Raw genomic sequence first — 21,434 nt, 5'->3', positions numbered from 1 at the left:
TCCCACCCTGCCGATTCCTTTCTCATCCACTAAACAACATTTTGTGCACGTGTACATGTAGGTTGTATGCATATCGTCCATCGTTCTTCGAGCTACCTGATACCATTCATCTGTCTTACCATCGTTTAACATGTACATCCTCTCATTGTACTAAGATTCTCTACGTGCTAGCGATGACACAACTCGGTAACAACTAGCACCCACTCTTTCCCAATTGCTCAATCAATCCATCCATTTAACAAATAAGTGAAAGTGGCTTGCTTCATTCATATATGTGAGGCTCTCGATCTATGTCATTGTGTTTCTTAACATGCCCGAGGGGGGAGGGGGTGGTATAGCCAACCTTCCTTATGGCAATCCATCATCATCGCACAATTTGGTGGAATTGTTGACATGATCTACCATATTGAATTCGAAACTACAAGTCTTGTTTATCGGTTTTTCAATTCCTATAATCTAGCAAGTAGATTGTGTTTCCATGAAGTGGAAACTTCTGTGCTTGTTTACTTTGTTTGGGGTGATATAAGTACCTCGTTTTAAGCGAAAATAGAAGGTGGCAAAAGTATGTGTGCACTTTGTCTTACCAATATCTCACGTGAGATAGCCAAGTTGAAGGAAGCTCAAACATGAAAGAGAAGGAGATAATAAATATATCGTAAATGAGTCTACAAAGTAAGTGGACACGTGGAGAGGTTACAAAAACTAAAGATGGTGACGGTAATATAGTTTTAATACAATAAACTAAATTGGTGAACTCCATCCATATGAAGAATAATGAGCTTTTCTATCTTTTTACCTCCCATCATGTGTTAACCACTATCGAAGGTCAAAAAGTTTTCTTGAATGAATGCAAATTTCACAAAGCTTTTTCTAGACGAGAGTTTTGTTGATGCATCATACTTTTCATTAACGAGTAGTTATTCTCTTCCTTAACAAGTGGAGATCATGATGCTATGGTATTCATACTTTCTCGTGGACATTAAAAACACTCTCTCCCTCCGCCTTGCTTCCCTAGGAAGTTAACAATACCTAAGATGGAGGAGATAAAGGGAAATGGCCTTACATTAGTGACTTGGGATAGAGAAACAAAAAAATAAATTGAGCAAACTAATATTACGTCATGGATTGAGCTAATTTGAAAGTAGCACGACATCATCCCTATTGATTGTTTAGGCAATTTAAAATGTGGAGAAATTGTATGGTATGGGTATGAGAGCTACACACTTATTTCATGCATTCACGAGAAGAGAGAGGAATTGATGCTCAAGAAAAGGGCATTGCAAACATGAACAACACATTGTGTGATCAACTACAAGTGAAACCATAGCTAAAATAGCAAACCATTTCAGGTGAATTTCAATGTGAAATTATTGATGTTTTACATTATAAACGAGATCTTAGATATATCAACCAATTCAATGCATGTTAATTGGGATGAGTATCTTTGCTACAAATCTTCAATAAAAAAGAGTGGAGTTAACTCAAACCTAAGGTTTTGATCTACTAAAAAGATGACGCTTGATACTTTTTTGATCCATTAATGAGTGAGTGGATATGATGTATTGGCAAAGCTTTTTGCTTTGCAACCTTAATGTTGTGTACTCAAGTCTTAAACAAATTGTATAATATTTTGCCTTTAGTATAGAGAATATCACAATTTTAGCTCCAATTCACAAGTTCACTTAAAAATTGAATTCTTGCTTCAATTTCCACAACCCAATGTTTGAAAATAGTAGCATTATCTAAGAATTGGATCATTGCTTCAATGTCCACAACCCAATGTTTGACAATAGTTGCATTATCTAAAAATTGGATCATTGCTTCAATGTCCACAACCCAATGTTTGAAATAGTAACATTATCTTGTAAAGACGATGTTTGTATACGATGCAAAAGATATTATAAGTTGAGTTTATCTAGTGAGTTGTCAACAATATATTTATATGCATGCATGATTGTGTTATTTTAATGCAAGTATATCACCTAAAACTAGATGGAACAAAGTGCATCATTTTTTTAATGATTTTCATGCTATCTTTCTTGTGAGTTTGGGCGAAGTCATTGAAAAGAACAGACATTGGTTTACAAAATATGTAGACATAAGCACGCACATGTGTACATCGCCCCAAAGCTACAATCCAAATATGTATTCACAAGTTTTTCAATCATGTTTCGTTCATGTAAATGAGTAATGGAAGACGATGTGAGTGACATGTTTCCCCAACTTTTGAAAAGTTTGTAGGTTAAGTTAGTTATTGGTTTATTTGAATGGAAATAGTAAGATGAATTTGTCATTTGCTACAAAAAACCCACCTCTATAAATGGGAAAAAGAGAGCTTTATCAACTAACATTAACAAGATTTGGGGCAACATTTAAGTGATCAAATTTTTCATGGGTCATGGCCATTGCTAACTAATGGACAATGTCCACAAGTTAAATCAGCTTCATCACTTTTGAGACCCAACATCATGCCTACTTATTGATCTCAAATTATTGGAATGAGTAGAACATTTCTTAGCATTGTTGTATGGAACCAATATAACCCTTAGGTTATGGAAAGTGAAGACCATAATTCATATTTTTAGAATCAAATATCGGGTGTACCAATTTCTACATTATGCTCATGTCTACTTATTGATCACAATTTTATGCAAGCAATACAATATTTGTTGCCATTATTTAAGGCAATGGCCTTAATACCATCAAATGCACCCTTGCACTCAAACTCACATGTCCACACACCTCCTACCTCCTAGTGATATATCTTGATATCTTGATGCATTTGTTCGTTATGTCATTATGACACATCCTCATCCTCAACCTCATCACTTGGTTATGGATAACTATCCGTTCAACGATATTAACATGTTGTAAGTTGTTCCACATAGACGTAGAACTAAAAATATCTTGTTATCACACATCCTCCTAATCACTAGGTTATGAGCACAATTCACCATATACGTCATTATTGGTACAAGTTCCATATATGTAAGTTTAACATAATGGCGCATATTAAATACCTCTCATGCTCTAAATGTTGTAAATGCCAAGTTTGTATTTGCAAAATACTTATAAAATATGTACCTTATGTATGTTATGTCAAATACATCATTCCATTTTCTAAAAGAAAGTTAAAGTCTAAACTAGTTGCAATTATAAAGTTAAACAATAGATTATACAATATTGTTTGGAATCAGTTTAAGAAAATTGTGCATCAACTTCATTTAAGACGTGGAGTGGAACATACAAATTTCAAGGAGACCAAAACCAAACGTGGTTTACGTAAAGAATAACATGAACATGTAATCTCTATAATAATCTCATTAAGCAACTTTTGGTAAACTCTAGAGAAGATAAAGATAGACTAAAACTAACTTGAGCCGAGGAAGAGATATGGTAAAATGGGGGGACCTCTAAAGAGGCTACTCTACTCTCTAATAAATATTAGGTTATCTAGGAGAGAATTGCGATGGCAATGATTTGGGTGATGGATGGCTTTCACTCCATTTCCCCTTTATGTACACCAGTCTAGTCAGTGATAAAACACTATCTCGTTTTTTTAATTCTTATAAGCCTACTACTCGTGTGAAGCTCATTCCAACCATATCTGACTCCATCCACGGATGCAACGATCCATCGCGAGCTATCACAATAGTTGCATATAGAAGAAGTACTCATCATCATCGAATAGGAATGACAGATCAAAACAACCGACAGGGAAGGGATGTCAGTTATAGCATTCTAGCTTGTGGTGTGGGGAAGACCATTCAGTATTAGCATGTCATTGCACAGTTCAAGCGTGCGCACAAAAAGAGATCCAATGGTAGTGTCGATCGGGTGGTGAATGTGTTGATCCTTGGACATACCGACCATATTATCGTAAATCGTTGGACATACCGACCATATTATCGTAAATCCTTGGACATACAGACCGACCGATCGACCATATTATCGTAAATCCTTGGACATACCGACCAACCGACCATATTATTGTAAATCCTCTGTTTTTCTTTCTTCAGAGAAACAAACAAGAAGCAAGCTATGTCCTCTGCCTATCTACCCATCTGTTGTAGTTCATCTATCTGTCATTCCATTCCATTCTGTCGCTGTGCTACCCAGACAGGCTCCAACCACGGCCATGGCTGCAGGCCCTTCATGGAATGGCGATGGTGGAGATGCTTGGAGGCGCCGTCCCCTCTCGCCCTTCTTCCGCATCGTCAATCCTGAACTCTACATGAAACCTAATTTGCGGGTTGGGATCTTCGGAACCGGCTTGTTTGTGCTTGTGCTTGGAGGCCTCGCGTGGCAGAAGCACAGCTACGAGAAGCAGAAGGAAGCAGCGACTCTCCTCCGCAAGAACCCGCCTGAACCCCTGGAGCGAATAATCAGAGAGACAGATTAGTGTTTGGTTTCAGCACACAACACTGACACGTAACACACGCACACGGAAGGTGCCCTTCTCTTTGCTCTCGGAAAATTAGTTTGCTTTTCTTTTTTTTCTTTTAAACAGTATCTCTCATTAGCAAATCACGTTTTGTTTCTTTCAATGGTTGTATTTTCATGTGTATGAATATGATGATTCTCTCTCCTTGGAAAATTTAGCATTAACCATATGTTCTGGGTAAGAAAGAATTTGCTGAAGTTCTAAATGCTGTCTTGTTTTATGCATGTTGATGAAAGCGATGATAAAGTTTCTGTATTTGTGTACATTCGGACATGTTACATCATTACGCCATAACTGCTGGACTATATCTTACTGCAAAAGACATGACTACTGCATGCATCCATGTATGTATGTAAAAAAAAACGTGCACTGTCAGTGCTTCTCTTAAGGGAAAACCTATGTGTGATAATATTGTTACTAAATCATTAGGTATGCCGATTTTCCTGAAAAAAACAAGGGAAGGAAGTTTCTGGTATGGGAACCCATTTACCCATTACCATTTCCTCACATTATGCATCAGACATGGATCACAGTATATGATACTAACTGCTATGAGAAATATGAGGTAAGAAGTGTAAGAATGCATAGTGGTAGTCATTCAAAAATTCCGATTTGGATGCTAGTAAGATATCAAACCTATGACCTGGGTAGACCCTCTGAAGAAGTCAATCATCTGTCTATCTCCCTTTTAAGCTACTCCTCTGTTCCTTGATAAAGCTCCTGGCATATTTGATATCACATTAAACGACCAATATGACTCTTGTCAATGAAACAACATGTAGACCATGAAGAAACAAGGTGCCTCTCTCTCTCTCTCTCTCCATAAGAGAAATATTCTACTGCTCCAAACTCATTGAAAAACAAATTGATAGACCACACATAAGCGATCTTGATCTCCAATTAGGCCATTGTCTTTCTACCTTAAGCTTCATTTCACATACTCACTTGACCAATGCTCTTGTCCATCCACTGTTACTTGCATATTATGTGTAATAATCAGTACAAAATGACTTCTTTTATGATCTAAAATGCATAAAGACTCTAAACCCAAAATAAACAAAATAAATTATGAATAAGAAGTTTTTTTGTGATTTTCCCTCGTCTTTGAATACTCTGGATTTTGATTTCATCGTTGATTAATGTTTTATTCAATATATATGCAGTTCAATCAAAATATCAGTAACTTACATCAATCAGAAGATCAACAATTTAATCAGCAAATTGGTAGAATAGACAGAAAACGAGGGAATTAAGTTTGACAGCCCCAAGCAGGATGGTTAGACTACTCATGGACACAATAATGGTAGAAAATCCATCGATCAATAGTGAAATTTACAAGCACTTGTTGGTACATTTACTTGCACAGGAGGATGTGGATATTAGAAATTGGGGGCGTGAATGAAAATATGTTATGTGCATCTGCTGGCAATGCAACAGCGCTTTGATATAAAACTCTTTTTGCCATTAAATAAACATATTGTCATTGAGATATATGTATATAAGAGAGGTAGCTTACGTATATTTAACTTGTCATATATGCTAGTAGTTTTAGAATAGCACTTTATGATGACTTGCAATAAATTATCTTGTGCGTCATTAATTAATCAATGGCCATTGACTTATATTACCATGAATGGGCTAGTTCTAACATAGATACGTTGATATGGACTTATATTATTCAGGTACCTTTTGATGGCTTGTGATGTTGGCTATGACCATAATGCTTTTGTGACTTGTAATTCTTTAAATGGCTTATTTTGTAAGTCTGTTTTCTTAAAAACTCTTTTTTGAAGGCTATTCAAGTCAAGTATTTATTAACCCATGTACCCGAGTTCAAATCTCACAATGTGTGGTACTTAATTAGATATTGTAAAATGTAATGGTTGAAGGTATTGTTGGGGTCGGTCAATATAACAAACAACCTTGCGATTTGATCTACTATTGTTTGGAAACTGATGGTCTCTCTCTCTCTCTCTCTCTCTCTCTCTCTCTCTCTCTCTCTCTCTCTCTCTCCACCCAGGCATGAGATGCTCACCAATCCAGACGGAATCAACATGTTCCTTATTGCTTAGAAGTAGAAAAGAGGGCTTACTATCTATTTGACAACAAACATATGCAATGGAGGAAAAATCAATTGAGTTCTAGAACACATCTTTGACACTTCCCATTAAAGATAATAGGCATGGAAAATGTTAAACCCATGCTTCAACTTCTTAGGATTGCAAAAAAAATCTAAATTTAATATCATATCAATTTCTTAGGATTGCAAAAAATAAAATTCAAATTTAGATGCAATGAAATGATATAGAAGATGGGCGTGCATCACATTTTATATATGATTTGTCCACATTCCCTCATGAATGATGCTTTTTGAGGATGATAATATATCACAACTTCTAAAATTTGTGGACATTCACATTCCATACATTACAATGTGTGTCACACCAAACCACAAAACCACCTTCTCCAAACAAGAAAGCACACTCTTGATGCATTCTACATGCCATCCTTGCCATTTCATACAACTAAGCTCATTTTCCCAATTTAAGTGAGGATGTGAGGAGAAGTCATTGATCATGTATACTTCACTTTAAACTAGTTCTCGAGTCTAGCATTAAAATTCATTATAATGTACAATGCCTTACCATGATCACATACCTTTAAATACATCATCAATGTAACTGAACTCCTATGTAATTTTCACTAAAATCACAATGTACACTCTTGACTACAATAATCAACATCAATATTAACCACTCAATATTCCATACACTATATGAAAATATGATACGATTGGTCACATAGGTCATATTCGACCTATGAGGACATTGTTAAAGAGTCTCTTTCCATAGACTAGGTACATATCTCTATTAATTTCATCAAAATTTCAAACTTGACGACAATGATGACTTTTTGGCACTCTCATGACACTAGAGTGAATGAGACCAATCCACATGCTAAATTAAAACAAAAAATAAAAACAGTTTCAACTACTAGAAAACATTGATTTTCATGAGATCGGTAATAGAAGCATTGCAGAATCAACCACATGAAATATCATAGAATCTCTACCAGATTTTTGTATGGTGCATTCAACAATCATTGCAGCGAGAAAACACATTCAATACATTCAAAAAAATAAATACTGACACACTTAAGGCATATACTCCATAATGCACAAATTTGAACTAAACTAATTTTAACAAACATAGGGTCATTTCGTTTATTACAACTAATGAAGAATGCCTAGCAGTAAGATGACATAACATGCATATAATAATATAACCTAGACAACATTCTTCTACAAATGTAGTTTGAAACCGTGATGAAATGACTGTACCCACACCCATGTGATTGACAAAGAGATGAATGAGACAAGTTTGTGAAAAGAGAGTAATATCTTTGTAGTCATGTTGCTTTTATTCAGAAAAGACGCAGAAGTAAAATTATAATCTGAAAGAATCTAGAGAGACAATTTGTGTATCATTAAGTTATTTGCAAGTTGTATTCAGCAAAACACATTCCTTCGCTCCTTTAGGAAATAGTCTAATTTGAGATAAAACTGGCTTGGGGCCCCTTGGAACAGAACCTAAGTTCATGAGACAAAATACATGAACCTGCATCAGAATTCAGCACACACAATATGTTAGAGACGAAAAAATATATATTATAAATCCTGCTACATGCCCGCAAAAAGGGAGAAACTAGAGCAAACAAAGATTAGTGAAAACCCCGAAATAGCCCTTTTTTTTCTTTATTTGCCCAAATATCCATAAATTTCCAGCATTTCCCCTTAAATGTCCAGGCCAACCCTCAACAGAGAATAGAAGCAGAAGAATTGGTCATATAATTGTCAAAACAACACATCCAGGGGGCATTTGGGGAATAATGAAAACTTGGAGAATTAGGTAAAAGAAGAAAAAAAGGGGCATATTGGAGACTTTTTTCTTCGACACTATTTAATATTGTTAGGTAGCAACAAAAGACACAGTTGCTAGTGGCCACGATGATTGGAAGTTGAACAATAATATATGGTACCAATTCCAATTTTAGTCAACACCAACACGTCCAACCAAAATTCAAGTTTAGCCAGAACTCACAACTCTAAATACTAATGATTTATCTACTCTCAGGTGCATCATGCAAAAATGTGCATTGCTCAACCACCTGTAGCTGTTTGAAAGCATCATCTTAAGGTTCTCTATGATTTCATGCTTTTCTTGTCCAAAAGACAGGAAATGATCAGTCAAAACTGTAGAAATCCTGACACAAAAAACTAGACTCAAAACTAGGGATACTAGAAAGGAACTAAGAACTAAGAACTAAGAACTTCAAGCAATGAGCCCCGACTGCCACCCTTCTTTTATCTCAACTCTGTTCTGCACTGTTCATTGGTTGCATATAGCGTCCGGTTAGTCACCAACAACAGTTATACTCCATGTTTTGAGTAGAATGTTTACTGTTGTCTTTCAAATAGATGAGCTACTTTCCCCAGTCATGGAAATTGTCACTTGAGCATATTTTCCTGAGACATGAATAAATATTCTTTCTTTTGTTTCTCATATGCTCATGTGAATCCACAATAAACCTGGGTAGAATGTCTATCAACTTCAGTTGAACAGATGAGATATATTCCATGGCCATGGACATTGTCACTTCACATATTCTCTGTAGACATTAAAAGATACTATTTCCTGTTTATAGTGTGCCCATGTGGTTCCACAATAAATGTTGCAGGTCCTGCCATGCTTAATATGATGGAGATTATGCAAATTAAAGTTCCAAGAAAGAGAATATGACACAGTTCAGGGGTTACAATAACATACTAAGCAGCAAACAATTCGGGGGACTCAGAATAGATTGAAATTGCAGACTCAGAGGAAATTTTGATGACAGAAGATCATCATTGGGCTTATATATACTAATACCAAACTTTGTATCTTGGATGTCACATGCACGAAGGTGTGTAGCACTCTCCACAGAAGAGGCTGACAGCATTGTTGCATCTGATAGCAGTAAAGAAGCCGTATGTCTCATTTGCATAAAGGGGGAACTGGGGAGTAAGTATGTGACGCCAACATTGCATTGTGATGGTATATGTGCCATACAGTTGGCATGCAACCAGCCTCTCATCCAAAGGCCAAACACACTGAGGTAAGGTATCATTTCAGTACAATGGCATGGCTCTTGTAAAGATCCATGCGTAGGATAGCCTTGCAAATCATGTCACAAAGAATCTATCACCAGATATGTTTGCATGCAGCTTAAGAAATTTTCTCCAATCATGATAGAGGTAAATGGAATAAGAAAAATAATACACAGTGACACTCAGATTTGTATAAACGTAACTAAAAATCGCCACAAGAAACAAAAAATACAGGGTAAATACTTCATATTGCAATGTCTAGAGATTGCGAGAAAAGTAATTAGAGCACTATTTTAGGAGAGCAGAAATCTACTCAATAACTATAAGACTATTGGTTTTGACTTTTCATTAGAAAATTTTGAAGAACATGATAAAAAAGAATCGAGATAGAGGAACTAAAATAATCATAGCAAGTAAGCTATATAGGACAACACGATCAATGATCAATTTACTCTAGTGTTTTCATTGAAGAATACAAGTATAAAGTTGATACAGACCCAATTCATGACCCAAGATGGACAATATTTTCATATCAACGCATATTAAACCCACAATGTCTATGGCTTGTTTTACCACAAAGAGAGATACCAATTGAACTGGCCATAACTATCGTGTAAGTAAATTCTATGCGTTAAGGATACGAGTATACTGAGTGAATCAATTGGCTGAATACCAAGTAAGACATCTACTGCTGTAGTTTTAGGTTAAACAAAGGATGACATAGGTGTTTATAGCAGGGAATCATCATTATTGGGTATTTCAGACACTCACTGAAATTTATTTACAAATTAATTCCTATCTTACTGCATCTGATATACCTCCAATAACTACTATTAGAAACAACGGAATGCATACTGTTCTATATCCTGCCTGAAAGTTATTCAGTTTCAGTCATAAATTGTCCATCGCTATTAACCAATAGTAGTGAGAGTGACAGTGATATTATACCTCCCAACAGGTTTACGTGGAAAATACAAATCTTCTTACCACTGACAGTGCTGATGAGGTTCTTGTACCTCCCGTTGATCAAAACAACAATGTCGAAACACAAACTGAAGAAAGGCCAACTGATGCCGAAACACAAACTGATACAGACCTATCTCGTAGGGGAAGTCGCCGTTCTTCGACGACAGAAAGAAGCAGCGACAGATGAAAATCTAGCTTCAACTGCCTTCTCCGCCCGGTTACATAGTTATACTGCATATGATAATCCTCTTATGGAGGATCCTTTTATAAATGATGAATAAGAATATCACCATGAACCACTTTCTTCGCCACCGAACACTACCACCACCTCAAAAAAATTCTGAGATTAGCTGCTTTCCTTTCGTGCAGGCAGGCAGTAATGGTGAAAGAGAGTCCTCCCCGTCCCAATCAGATATTGTATGCTTTAGTTTGTGTGTGAGGTGGATTTTCTGAACGTCTTTTGAGCAACACTTTCTTCTCTATGCATGTTCTCAATATGCATTTCCTAGCAATCTGCTGCTTCTGTTATACGGTGCATTTTATTGTCATACTATTTTTCAAAACACTTTAATAGATTCATTTGACTTCTATCCCTTTTTCTAGTTTGTGAATGCACATTGCAACCCCTTAAAGTTCTTTCAACTTATATTCTTGCATATAAACACCCATGTCATCCTTTGTTTAACCTAAAACTACAGCAGTAGATGTCTTACTTGGTATTCAGCCAATTGATTCACTCAGCATACTCGTATGTGGACAGTGGCGGCCTGTTAGCTTTGGTTATACACAACAAAATTGATGATACACAAGTATTGTGGCTATGCATCATTAATGCCAGAATAATGATTACTTCAAAGTTGATGTAGTTACCTATCCATGTGATTCAGGTTCTATAGAGTATTCTCACACTTCCACTCCACAAATTCAAGACTCTTGTCAAGAATGCGACTGGCTGAAAGATTTGATGCATTCGATCTGATGGTAGCGGGGAATACTTTTCAAATGAATTCAGGGCATTCCTCCGAAGGATAAGAATATGTTGCCAATTCATATCAATACACAATGCAGAAAAACGATGTAGCAGAACAAAAGAACCAGTCCAGCATGGATGGGTTACACCATGATGAACAAGAACATGCAGTTTCATATTAAGCAAAAGTGGTGTGCACAGTCAATGGTATATCTAGTGAATCTGGTGAATCCATATGATGGGAATGAGCATCAATGGAGATAATGTATTACCAACACCCATGGAGTTTCACAATCTGGACCAGTCCCCGTACATACGAGCGAATGACGTACAAGTGCCCACTATTCATGGATCGTGCGTTGTGGCAGTGTTGCTATTCAAGTTGGCATGCTTCACACATACTGCTCATCCTCTTCTTTTGGAGGGTCAGAAATCCACTGACAACTCCCTTGACGGCAGCATCCATAGCTTTAGAGGATTGATGACACCAATTCATTTGTGACACATTTCAAAGTCAGTCACTGTCTTTTGCCTTTTGGCAAACTTCACCAATTTCACCTTTCTTTCATTGAGGATAACATACAGCCTTCTCTTCAACCACAAGCAGGCTAGTCAGCCTTAGTCCTTGAGGTTTCAATACACTCCTGTGACTGTTCAAGTGTACTTGCATTACAGTTACATGATTTATCCGAGGGACAATGAAAGTTCTTCATAATCATGGGAACCACTATAGAATTTACATGTGAACTGGGTTAATCACGAAGTCATACTAGTGGTCAGCGTAAACATGTGACTTACAATACAAATTGAGGATCTATGAAAATTCAAAAAACAATCACTAAATAATTACGTTGAAGCAGGTCTTCCAACTCATCTGACAAGTACTTTTGATGCTTTTGATGTTTCACGGGATTACATTTTATTTCGAAATTCCTAACTTGCTAATCCTAGCACATGTAGATACTTTCAAGGATAGTCTTGAATTTTTTCATCTCTACCAACAAGTATGCCATGTGGGGCATGTAGGTCAAATCATGTATGCAATGAGTTCAGCAGTGAATGAATAGCAAATAATCTTGGAAATTTCTTTCGGGAATTGGTCAGATTTGATATTTTCAGAAGAAACAAGGACAAGCCACATGCTTCTCTCTTACAGAACAATTGAATGAGGCTTTCCCAAGAGAAATTTACAAGAGTCCATCAGGTAGCACCATTCATCAAAGGGAATGCCTTGCAACCGTAATCACCATAACACACAAAGGGAACTTCTGAAAGAGCATGGTTAGGCAAAAGTAGTATTGACTCCATCTGAAGTTAATGTACGGATCCATGGTGTGGTTTTCAGGTGTTACTCTTTACTGACAACAAGAAACCTCACCATATCACACAAAGGGTACATTTTTCAGAGACGTGGTCAGGCTGAAATATGATTAACTGCATTTGAAGGTTAATGTATGAATCCATGGCACTGTTTGGATTCCAAAGGTTGTACTACTATTTTATGAATACGGCAAATGTTTTTGGGGGATGATTTACTACCAGCCACTTATTTCTAAGAAGTTCGGTTTTGGAGAAAGAAGAGCAATATTGTTGAAGGCATTAAATTAATGTAATATACTGTACACAGCCTGCGCATACCTGGGCTTTATTGATGATTCCAGAGCAGGTAAAACAGGGGTTGAGGGATTCAACTGGGGGCGGAGCGTTTCTGAGCTTCACGTAGGGCCTCTGACTTCTTGACGCGCTCGAGGAAGAGGAGGTACTCGCATTTCTCGTACGAGTGGCGCTCGTCCACGCACTTCCAGGGAAGGTAGAACTCCTGCACTCGGCACTTGTTGAGAGGGATGAGCAGGTGGGCACACTGATCCCGGTACTGAAGAGGGACGCGAGCATCCCGCATCTCCTTCTGCGTCGCTACCTGTTCCATCGCTCTCTGTCTCTGTCTCTGTCTCTGTCTCTGTCTTCTCTGCCTTTGTCTTCTCTGTCTCTGTCTCTCTGAATTTTTCTCTGTGCTTCTGGTTTCTGTTTCTGTGTCGATCTTCAGCTCGATGGATGTAGCTGCTGGGCCTTTGGCATAGAAATATCCATGGACCTGTCCGTTTCACACTTCTCGTGGCCGACACCAATGCTCGCTCGCTCGCTCGGTAGCTATTCTTCGATTCTGATTTCCTATTAACAATCGACAACAGTTCGGTTCGAGAGGATCAAAACCGAACCGTTTAAAATTTTTAAAACCAAAACCGAACCACGAAACCGTTAAACCAAACCATTAAAAAAAAAAATCAAACCGGTAAAACCACGGTTTCGTAGTTCGGTTTTCAGCTTAGGTCAATATTTTAATTTAAAAATATTTCATTATTTAAATTTTCAAAATTTTAAAGATTTTCCTAAAATGCGAGAATAAGACATGAAAATGAAAAAATTGTTTAAAAACAATTTTATTTTTTTTTAAATTTTAAAATAAATAAAAAATTGTTAAACCGTTTAAACTGCGGTTCTAACTGTTGAAACTGAAAAGAACCGTTAAAAAACCCAGAACCGTTTAAACCGTTAAGTCGCGCTTTTGTGGTTCGGTTCGGTTCGGTTCGGTTCAAGCCGAACCGTTGTCGATTGTTAATTCCTACACACCTTCACCCACATCTGTTCTCCTAAAAACCCGTCACACACCTTCGATCCGTTCTCTCGGAGATCACGTGGACCACAAACTTCCATCAACCGAAGGCTATGTTATTTTATTCATGTCGAAACGTGTGGTCAATCCTCATGTTGAACGTGTGGAACTCACTTTCTAGCAAAAGATGACGCAACATACCACCCTCGCTTCCAACCCATGGTTTCCATAGTCGGGCGCAAAAAAAAAATGTCCCCTTCCACTGTGAACCATCCGTTCAACAAACATATTCTCTACTTATCCACTCGGGAGGAGTCGTCCATGCTCACCTTTGAACAAGCACAATTGTTTTCTTGAGGTGATGGACTCGATTTGATGCCCACAAGAGCTAGATTTTGAAGTATATTGGACTAACAACAATGAGTTGGTTGCTAATTGAACACTCATGTGGTTGTTGTTCTCACATGTGATGGGCTTAATTTTTCATGGGGTCCTTACCTACTCAATAAACACCATCCAAGAGTACGTACTTGCATGACCCTTCAAGGAAACTTTATTGAGCATGATGGTTTCTATTATTGGATCTCCTAGTTTTGTTGGAAAGTGTTATCATAGTTCATGAGTTACCATGTAGTGGATTTTGCTGCCATTTATGATTCATCCACCATATATTGCCCATCTTGGAACATTCAATAACATCAAAAGATACCATTCAGTATATTTCGCCCATCTTGGAACATTCATTCACATCAAGCCAACCACTTTTGCAACTACCTCCACAATGGCCTACATTATCATTATTGGTCCTTGCTACTCCTTTTATCATTACAATTAGATCCATTTGATCTCATGAGTTGTCATTATTGGTCATCATAGTTGTTGCTACATATGTGACAAACTTGGAGACTTCACTAACATTTACCTAATTGCATTTGCCGACAACAACTCCTAAATAATCTACATTATTATCACCCCAATCCCCATTGTTCTTTGTTATCGTTTCAATTATACCCATTTGAACTCACTCTTTTGCCACTAGCTCCTAGATGGTCGACATTATCATTACGTCAATTGTTCCATGTTTTTGTTTTAAATATCAATAGACTCATTTGAACTCTAGCGCCATTCACAGTCTTCTCCATTACTATTGCAACATTCATTCAAACTCTTAACCCATTTGCAATACACGTGCACAAACATTAGTGAAGGGATCCTTTCCCGGAACAAGAGCGTGATTCATTCCCGAAAACTCAGAGCCTCACAAAGTAATTAAACATGTCACAACCAATGTGTAATGCATTATATGAGCCATGATTTGCGACCACTCGAGGGTGACAAATTATGTGTAGGGCCTAGGGACATTAGGTTTGGGATGCAAAAGGAAGCCAGCCATGTGATTGGACAAGAAGAAGGGTACATATACAAAACAAGAATTCTCGCACTTATATCTTTCTCAAGTAGTCTGTGTCGATTCAGCCACTCTTAACCATCTAATTAAGTACCATATCCATCATTTCTGGCGATTCATCTATCCCAATATCTCTAATTAATTGTCTAATTGCACAGCCTTAGCAAGCGGACCATCGCTCCAAATTCCTTTCAATTATCTTAATTGAATCTTTAATTAGTCATTTTCCATGATTTATCTCTCCTATTTCATCTAATCAAAGGGTGAAGCCGACCATTTCTAGTGATTAATCTCTCTAAGATTTGGTGATAACTGAACTGTTATACCCGTGATCTAACACTTAGTTACCCTAACTAAACTGCGAATTTCATGTTTTGGCAACTATGTATTAATAAATTCTTCTCAAAAAAGAAGGATAAAGCACTGGATTGATTACTAGTCAGAACCATTTAATCTCTCCCAACGATCCCTGATTTAATGCCCTCTAGAATTAGCACTCAACAAATTTCTGGCGTTGATGTCTAAAAGCGTAGAAGCCCTAAAGAACGATTCAAGGGTCAGGTCAGATCACAACAATATGTACATAATAATATACAATGTTTAAAAAAAAGGTTAAAAAGGAGTTGTGAGGAAAGGGGAAGCATTGACAGGATGTGAGCACAAAATCATAGAAAGGTAGAGAGATGACTTTGCGTGATCCCTGATGTGGTGGGGTTCTTTTCTTTCATTCTTTCATTCTTACCTTCTTTTTTCTTTTGACCTCGGAATCGGCCCGATTACTTCCCCAATTACGACGAAAATTACCCCCAATTATATGTATGTATGTTCAACGAATTGCCGCAAGAAACAGAGATGGATGAAAGACGGAATTCAAGGTGTTTGGTAGGGGGGGGGGGGGGGGGGGGGTAGTCTGCAGATTATAAGATATGGAGTGCACGGCACGGACCCAACAATCCATCTGATTTGACGGTTTCGTAATGTTTTTGTGTGAATCAAGCTACAGGAATTTTACATCCAGGAACAAATAGAGTAATCAAATACAGAATAATATAAAGGAGGACCACATCATCTTGCTTGCCCACCTGTAACTGCCGTTGCTACTGAACGAATTATTCAACTTCTTCTTGGCTGATAATTTGAAAAAGGCTGCTTCTTCCTTTTTTTTTATATCAAAAACTTGGGGTTTTTTTGACCAGGCCCCCATTCACTTAACATATAATAATGATAATACTAATTAAATCAGCACCAATATGAGCAGAACCACCAACTAGAAGAAAAGAAGCCACTGATGACTTGGCTCTCCCTTCTACTTCTTCTCCATGGCGGCCTGGCCTCCCCTCTCTACATATACACACACACATATATATAATGCTAAATGAGTGTGCACTTCCTCACAATATTCATAAGACATAACCTGCACCTTCTTTCTCCCTCTTCCTACTCCACATCAAATCTCACACTATATATATATATTACATCTATCTTACTTATCCTTTGTTCCATACCTCTTGTTCGATTCTTATCCATTGGACGAAATTCAAAACCTTGCATATCATTTTTTTTCTGTGTGTTTTTACCTGTAATTCATCGATGAATCTTTGTAATGGTAGCAGCAGTGGAAGTGTTCGCAGTAGCGGTGGTGAATTCATTATATTGCCGGCCTCTCACCCCAGAAGTGGTGGTGGACCGGCCTACATAATCGATGGCACACTACCTTATGTATGGTCCTCGATGAATCACATCCCAAGCTCTCAACTCATCACAGTATTCTTCACTTCGCTATTCACATTGTTGGCTGGGGCCCTGTTGTACCTGTGGGCCTATCGGCGAGCACAGTGCGGAAGTAGAGACCCGAAGACGTGGCCCTTGTTGGGCGCGCAGCTGGAAGCGGCACGAAATTACGACCGCCTCCTCGACTGGATTACCACATTCTTCGACCATAAACACCGCACTGTCAAGATGCGTACGCTGGGACGCACTTCTTACCTCACCGTAGACCCGGCCAACATTGAACACATCCTGAAGACCAACTTTGCGAATTTCCCCAAGGTTCCCAATCACTTCGATTCATTGTTTATACCTTTGCTCAATCAAATCATTTTGTTTTTTTGCTAAATGTTCGGATGATCTTTGTTCAATAATATTCATGATGCATTGAATTATTGACTGCAGGGGGAAGATTTGCACTCCCGGCAATTCGATATGCTCGGGAATGGCATCCTCAACACCGATGGTAATCTTTGGAAATCCCACCGAAAGCTTGCTAGTCTAGAATTCTCTGTAAAGAAGCTCAGGAAGCTAAGCTCTACAGTCTACACAACCAACGCGCTGAAGCTTGTTAATGTACTCGTCACTACAGCAAGCCAAGGAGTTGATATGCAGGTGTGAATCATGAATATTAGAGTATTATCTGCTCCGCATTGATGCAATAGGTTTTTTTGGCTCAGAAATTTCGTATTCATTGAAACAACTCTTAACCTATTCTCTCGGATATTTTGCCGTGTAATTATGACAGGAGCTTCTCCTTGCAATGACATTCGATTCGATCTGCCAAGTAGTACTCGGAGAGGAGTTCGATACTCTGTCCAACCCGTCGGCATGTCCATACAGCGCTGTAGCAAAGGCCCTGGACAATGCTCAAGAGATGATAACTCGGAGGTACATGTTCCCATGGTGGAGAATACAGAGATATCTAGATGTCGGATCGGAAAAGATCTTCCGGGAGGAGCTCGGCAAGTTCAAACAGTTCTTGGCAGATGTCATTCATAAAAGAAGGGTGCAACTCATAGATCAGGCCATGAATATTGCAGATGCGAGCATCACAACTAATGATGGTAATGCAAATCAATACGCGCCCATGGCATTGAAGGAATTCGTTCCAGATGCACCGGATCTTCTATCACGATTTATAATACAACTCGCCAGCGAAGACATTAGTAGTAAGACAGCGAATCGTATATCGACTAACTATTTGGTGGAGGAAGAGGCGAGCCAGAAAAGCTGCGGACAGCTCGAAGAAGTGCGGGATGCAATGATAAACTTCATTTTGGCCGGACGAGATACAACAGGAAGTACTCTCTCCTGGTTCCTCTACTGCATGTGTAACCATCCAGACAAACAAGAGAGAGTCTTTGTGGAGCTCTTGGAGCTTGAAAAGCTTAGGGCAACAACCAATGTGACTCATCCCAATGATGATTCTCGGCATCGTCAACAAGAGCCTCTTAATTCTCGGGAATTTACAGAGTTCACCGAACTGTTGACATATGACAACCTTCAAACCCAAATGCCATACCTCCATGCTGCAATCGCAGAGACACTTCGGTTGCATCCTGCCGTCCCTAGGGTAAATTATAGATAATTTCCATATGCTCCGATATCACTTGCTTCTTGTTGATCTGTAGGCGTGTATGTATGAATGCCATGGTTTAATACTTAGCTAAGTTTGATCATCTGTTTACATAATATGCTCATCTGTAATTGTGTAGGATGGGAAGACCACATTGAGTGATGATGTGCTGCCTGATGGGACGGTATTGAAGGCAGGCGATCAAATTGCCTACATCCCTTACTCCATGGGACGCATGCCATTCTTATGGGGCGAAGACGCTCTCGAATTTAAACCTGAGAGATGGCTGCGAAGTCACGAAGATGGCAAATTATTCGTACAACCTGAGTCCCCTTTCAAGTTTACTGCATTTCAGGTACTACTTAACATAATAACAGCGAATCACTAACTCAAAGTTTTATCATAAAGATTGATTCGCCCTTCATTCATGGATCTAATGAGTGATGTTTATATAGGCGGGACCAAGGATGTGCTTGGGTAAAGATGCTGCATACCTTCAAATGAAGATCACAGCGGCTCTGCTCCTCCGCTTCTTCCGATTCGAGCTTGTTCCTGACCACCCCGTGATGTACAGGATGATGGCAGTGATGAGCATGAAGCATGGGTTGAAGCTAAACTTCTCCCTTAGAAGATGAAGAAGAAGAAGTACATTTCATCTGTAATCCAATATTTTGCACCATTCCTTTTTCAAGATTGGATTGCAGATTCCTGTGCAAACAAGACCTAACAGAAGAAGAAGGAGATGATGAATGCATGATAACTTACTATTTTGGGAAAACTCTGTAATACCTCTCCACATGATCCACCACTGACTACTTACTGCTTTTGGAAAGCAATTCCCTTGCCTAACGCTGTATACTGTATTTTACATTTAAAAAGAAAACAACTTTTTCAAAACAAAAGAAAATAGTAGAAATGAATTATCAGAAAATAAACAAATCGTGTACATAAAATGATTCAAAATGGATACAAAATAAACATTGGTTTGAAGAATTAAATATGCCAAACAACAACTAAATTGAAACTAAAATACATAAGGAGAACATTAAGAAAAAGAATTTGCAAAAAGCAGAAGATGGAAGATTGATTGTCCTCCATTTAACAATACATACACACAATATGAAAATGAATTGGGTTCCACGTTGATGTGTCTCCCTCATCTATTTTTAATTCTTCTAGTGGAGTGTGAACCACACCCACCCACCCACATTGACTGATGATACAAACATTCAGTATTGGGATCGCAACATGGGTGTATCTTAGCTATCTTAATTCTCCTTATTATGAAGTGTACACAACACACACACATGATCTCTTCTTAATTCACAATGCACCCCATCATATACATATGAGAGAGATGCCTATTGGGTTGTGTATCATGCGTGTCTTATCTATTTTAAACATTCTTTTGAAGCTAGCCACACACACACACACACACGTTTACTTATGCAAGGCTCATTCATATTAGGAAGGAAAGCTTGCCGCTAAAGCCTAACACTTTATCTTTACGATTTCGATTCTCCAGTGCCTACTAGGAAATATGACAATTCATAGAAAAAGTAAAATGTCCTGCTTTTTCTTTTAAGTAACACACATGTTGTTGTGCCAACTCATTCCAAACTTCTTTTAACTCATTTTAATAGACCTCTAAGAAAAAATATATTTTTCTTGATTTCTCATTCCACAATTTCTAGAAGTTGAGAATGATCAAAAGTACAAGGCTAGGCTAGACCAATAAAAGGCAAAAGGAATATATGTTGGTGCCACCTAGCATGGAAAACATTTTCTCATGTATGTAGAATTTATACTAATGAAGAATATTGTTTTGGAAAAAATAAATAAATAGAGCTCTTTGATGCACTCATTGGCAAGTGGTTGTGAGGAGTTAAGGCTAATAGCATCACACACAATTAAGATTGGTAACCATGCATAGTAAATGAAGGCAATGATTGTTGAATGACCGTACTTCGAGCCATTGTTGTACATGTATAAGCTCCATTGGAAGTCGGGATTAGCTGACCTTACATTGTGCTGCATCATCTTTGTTATTTCCAATTGTGCCATTAACTCCAAGTCATGCTACTCCTATCCACATTCCATTGCATCTGTGATCATACTTATATAATGGTTTTGCACGTAGGCGTATCTTGTATAATTCTAAAAGAGATTTTAAAGAGAGGTAGTTACTAGTGACAATGGACCATACTTGCACATGCAAGTAGCATAGATGGCATTATTAGAATGATCGCTTTTATGTGCTCAAGGGATGAATTGGACGGAAGTTAACAAAAACAAAAAGAGGGATTCCAATAAAGTAGAGAATAAGAAATATAAACAAATGCCTTAAGGAGGGGATGGCTACATCCAAACAAAGGCTCAAACATCCCAGAGAATAGAAAGACCATGTGCAAGCCCACTAGGGAACATGACAACACATGTATTTAGTAATATCACATTTTCCCTCCAATACTACAAGCGATCATGGCCTTATCTCACTAGGCATTCCATAAGTGTAGAATCTCTATAACTTTGATATAAAGTTA

General features: G+C 38.0%; 2 protein-coding genes and 1 long non-coding RNA gene across 4 annotated transcripts; 2 read left to right on the top strand and 1 right to left on the bottom strand.

Moving 5' to 3' along the window:
* Nucleotides 1-4,046: 4,046 nt before the first annotated feature.
* Nucleotides 4,047-6,066, top strand: LOC147858372 (uncharacterized). Its single transcript, XR_015530422.1, has 2 exons — nucleotides 4,047-4,451; nucleotides 5,608-6,066. It is a non-coding gene; the product is annotated as an uncharacterized LOC147858372 (long non-coding RNA).
* Nucleotides 6,067-7,823: 1,757 nt separating this feature from the next.
* On the bottom strand, nucleotides 7,824-13,522 carry LOC147858371 (NADH-ubiquinone oxidoreductase B18 subunit). Of its 2 annotated transcripts, none has more exons than XM_087326851.1 (2): nucleotides 13,165-13,522; nucleotides 7,824-8,033 (listed from the first exon to the last, which is right to left on the bottom strand). In XM_087326851.1, the coding sequence occupies exon 1, from the start codon at nucleotides 13,451-13,453 to the stop codon at nucleotides 13,214-13,216; it is 240 nt and encodes a 79-aa protein (XP_087182977.1). In that variant the 5' UTR covers nucleotides 13,454-13,522; the 3' UTR covers nucleotides 7,824-8,033; nucleotides 13,165-13,213. The 2 variants fall into 2 exon arrangements, with proteins under 2 accessions (XP_087182977.1, XP_087182976.1); XM_087326850.1 differs by having other exon boundaries at nucleotides 7,824-8,061; nucleotides 13,165-13,521.
* Nucleotides 13,523-17,031: 3,509 nt separating this feature from the next.
* On the top strand, nucleotides 17,032-19,871 carry LOC147858370 (cytochrome P450 704B1-like). The gene is made up of 5 exons (XM_087326849.1): nucleotides 17,032-17,594; nucleotides 17,718-17,927; nucleotides 18,061-18,888; nucleotides 19,031-19,246; nucleotides 19,347-19,871. The coding sequence occupies exons 1-5, from the start codon at nucleotides 17,136-17,138 to the stop codon at nucleotides 19,524-19,526; spliced, it is 1,893 nt and encodes a 630-aa protein (XP_087182975.1). The 5' UTR covers nucleotides 17,032-17,135; the 3' UTR covers nucleotides 19,527-19,871.
* The last annotated feature ends 1,563 nt before the right edge of the window (nucleotides 19,872-21,434 follow it).

This window comes from Azolla caroliniana, unplaced genomic scaffold, assembly GCF_043228905.1.
Source record: "Azolla caroliniana isolate FFs.n. ecotype wild unplaced genomic scaffold, voAzoCaro1.0.p SCAF_11, whole genome shotgun sequence".
In the NCBI taxonomy this organism is placed as follows: domain Eukaryota; kingdom Viridiplantae; phylum Streptophyta; class Polypodiopsida; order Salviniales; family Salviniaceae; genus Azolla; species Azolla caroliniana.
The sequence above is the reverse complement of the archived record's forward strand: the minus strand, read 5'-3'. Positions and strand labels throughout refer to the sequence as shown.

What these genes read in the sequence shown, in the direction of transcription:
- LOC147858371 (XM_087326851.1), bottom strand. Translation starts at nt 13,453, where the DNA reads ATGGAACAGGTAGCGACGCAGAAGGAGATGCGGGATGCTCGCGTCCCT.
- LOC147858370 (XM_087326849.1), top strand. Translation starts at nt 17,136, where the DNA reads ATGAATCTTTGTAATGGTAGCAGCAGTGGAAGTGTTCGCAGTAGCGGT. An exon ending in GCCAAGGAGTTGATATGCAG is followed by an intron (nt 17,928 to 18,060) that starts GTGTGAATCATG and finishes TAATTATGACAG; the next exon opens with GAGCTTCTCCTTGCAATGAC. An exon ending in TGCATCCTGCCGTCCCTAGG is followed by an intron (nt 18,889 to 19,030) that starts GTAAATTATAGA and finishes GTAATTGTGTAG; the next exon opens with GATGGGAAGACCACATTGAG.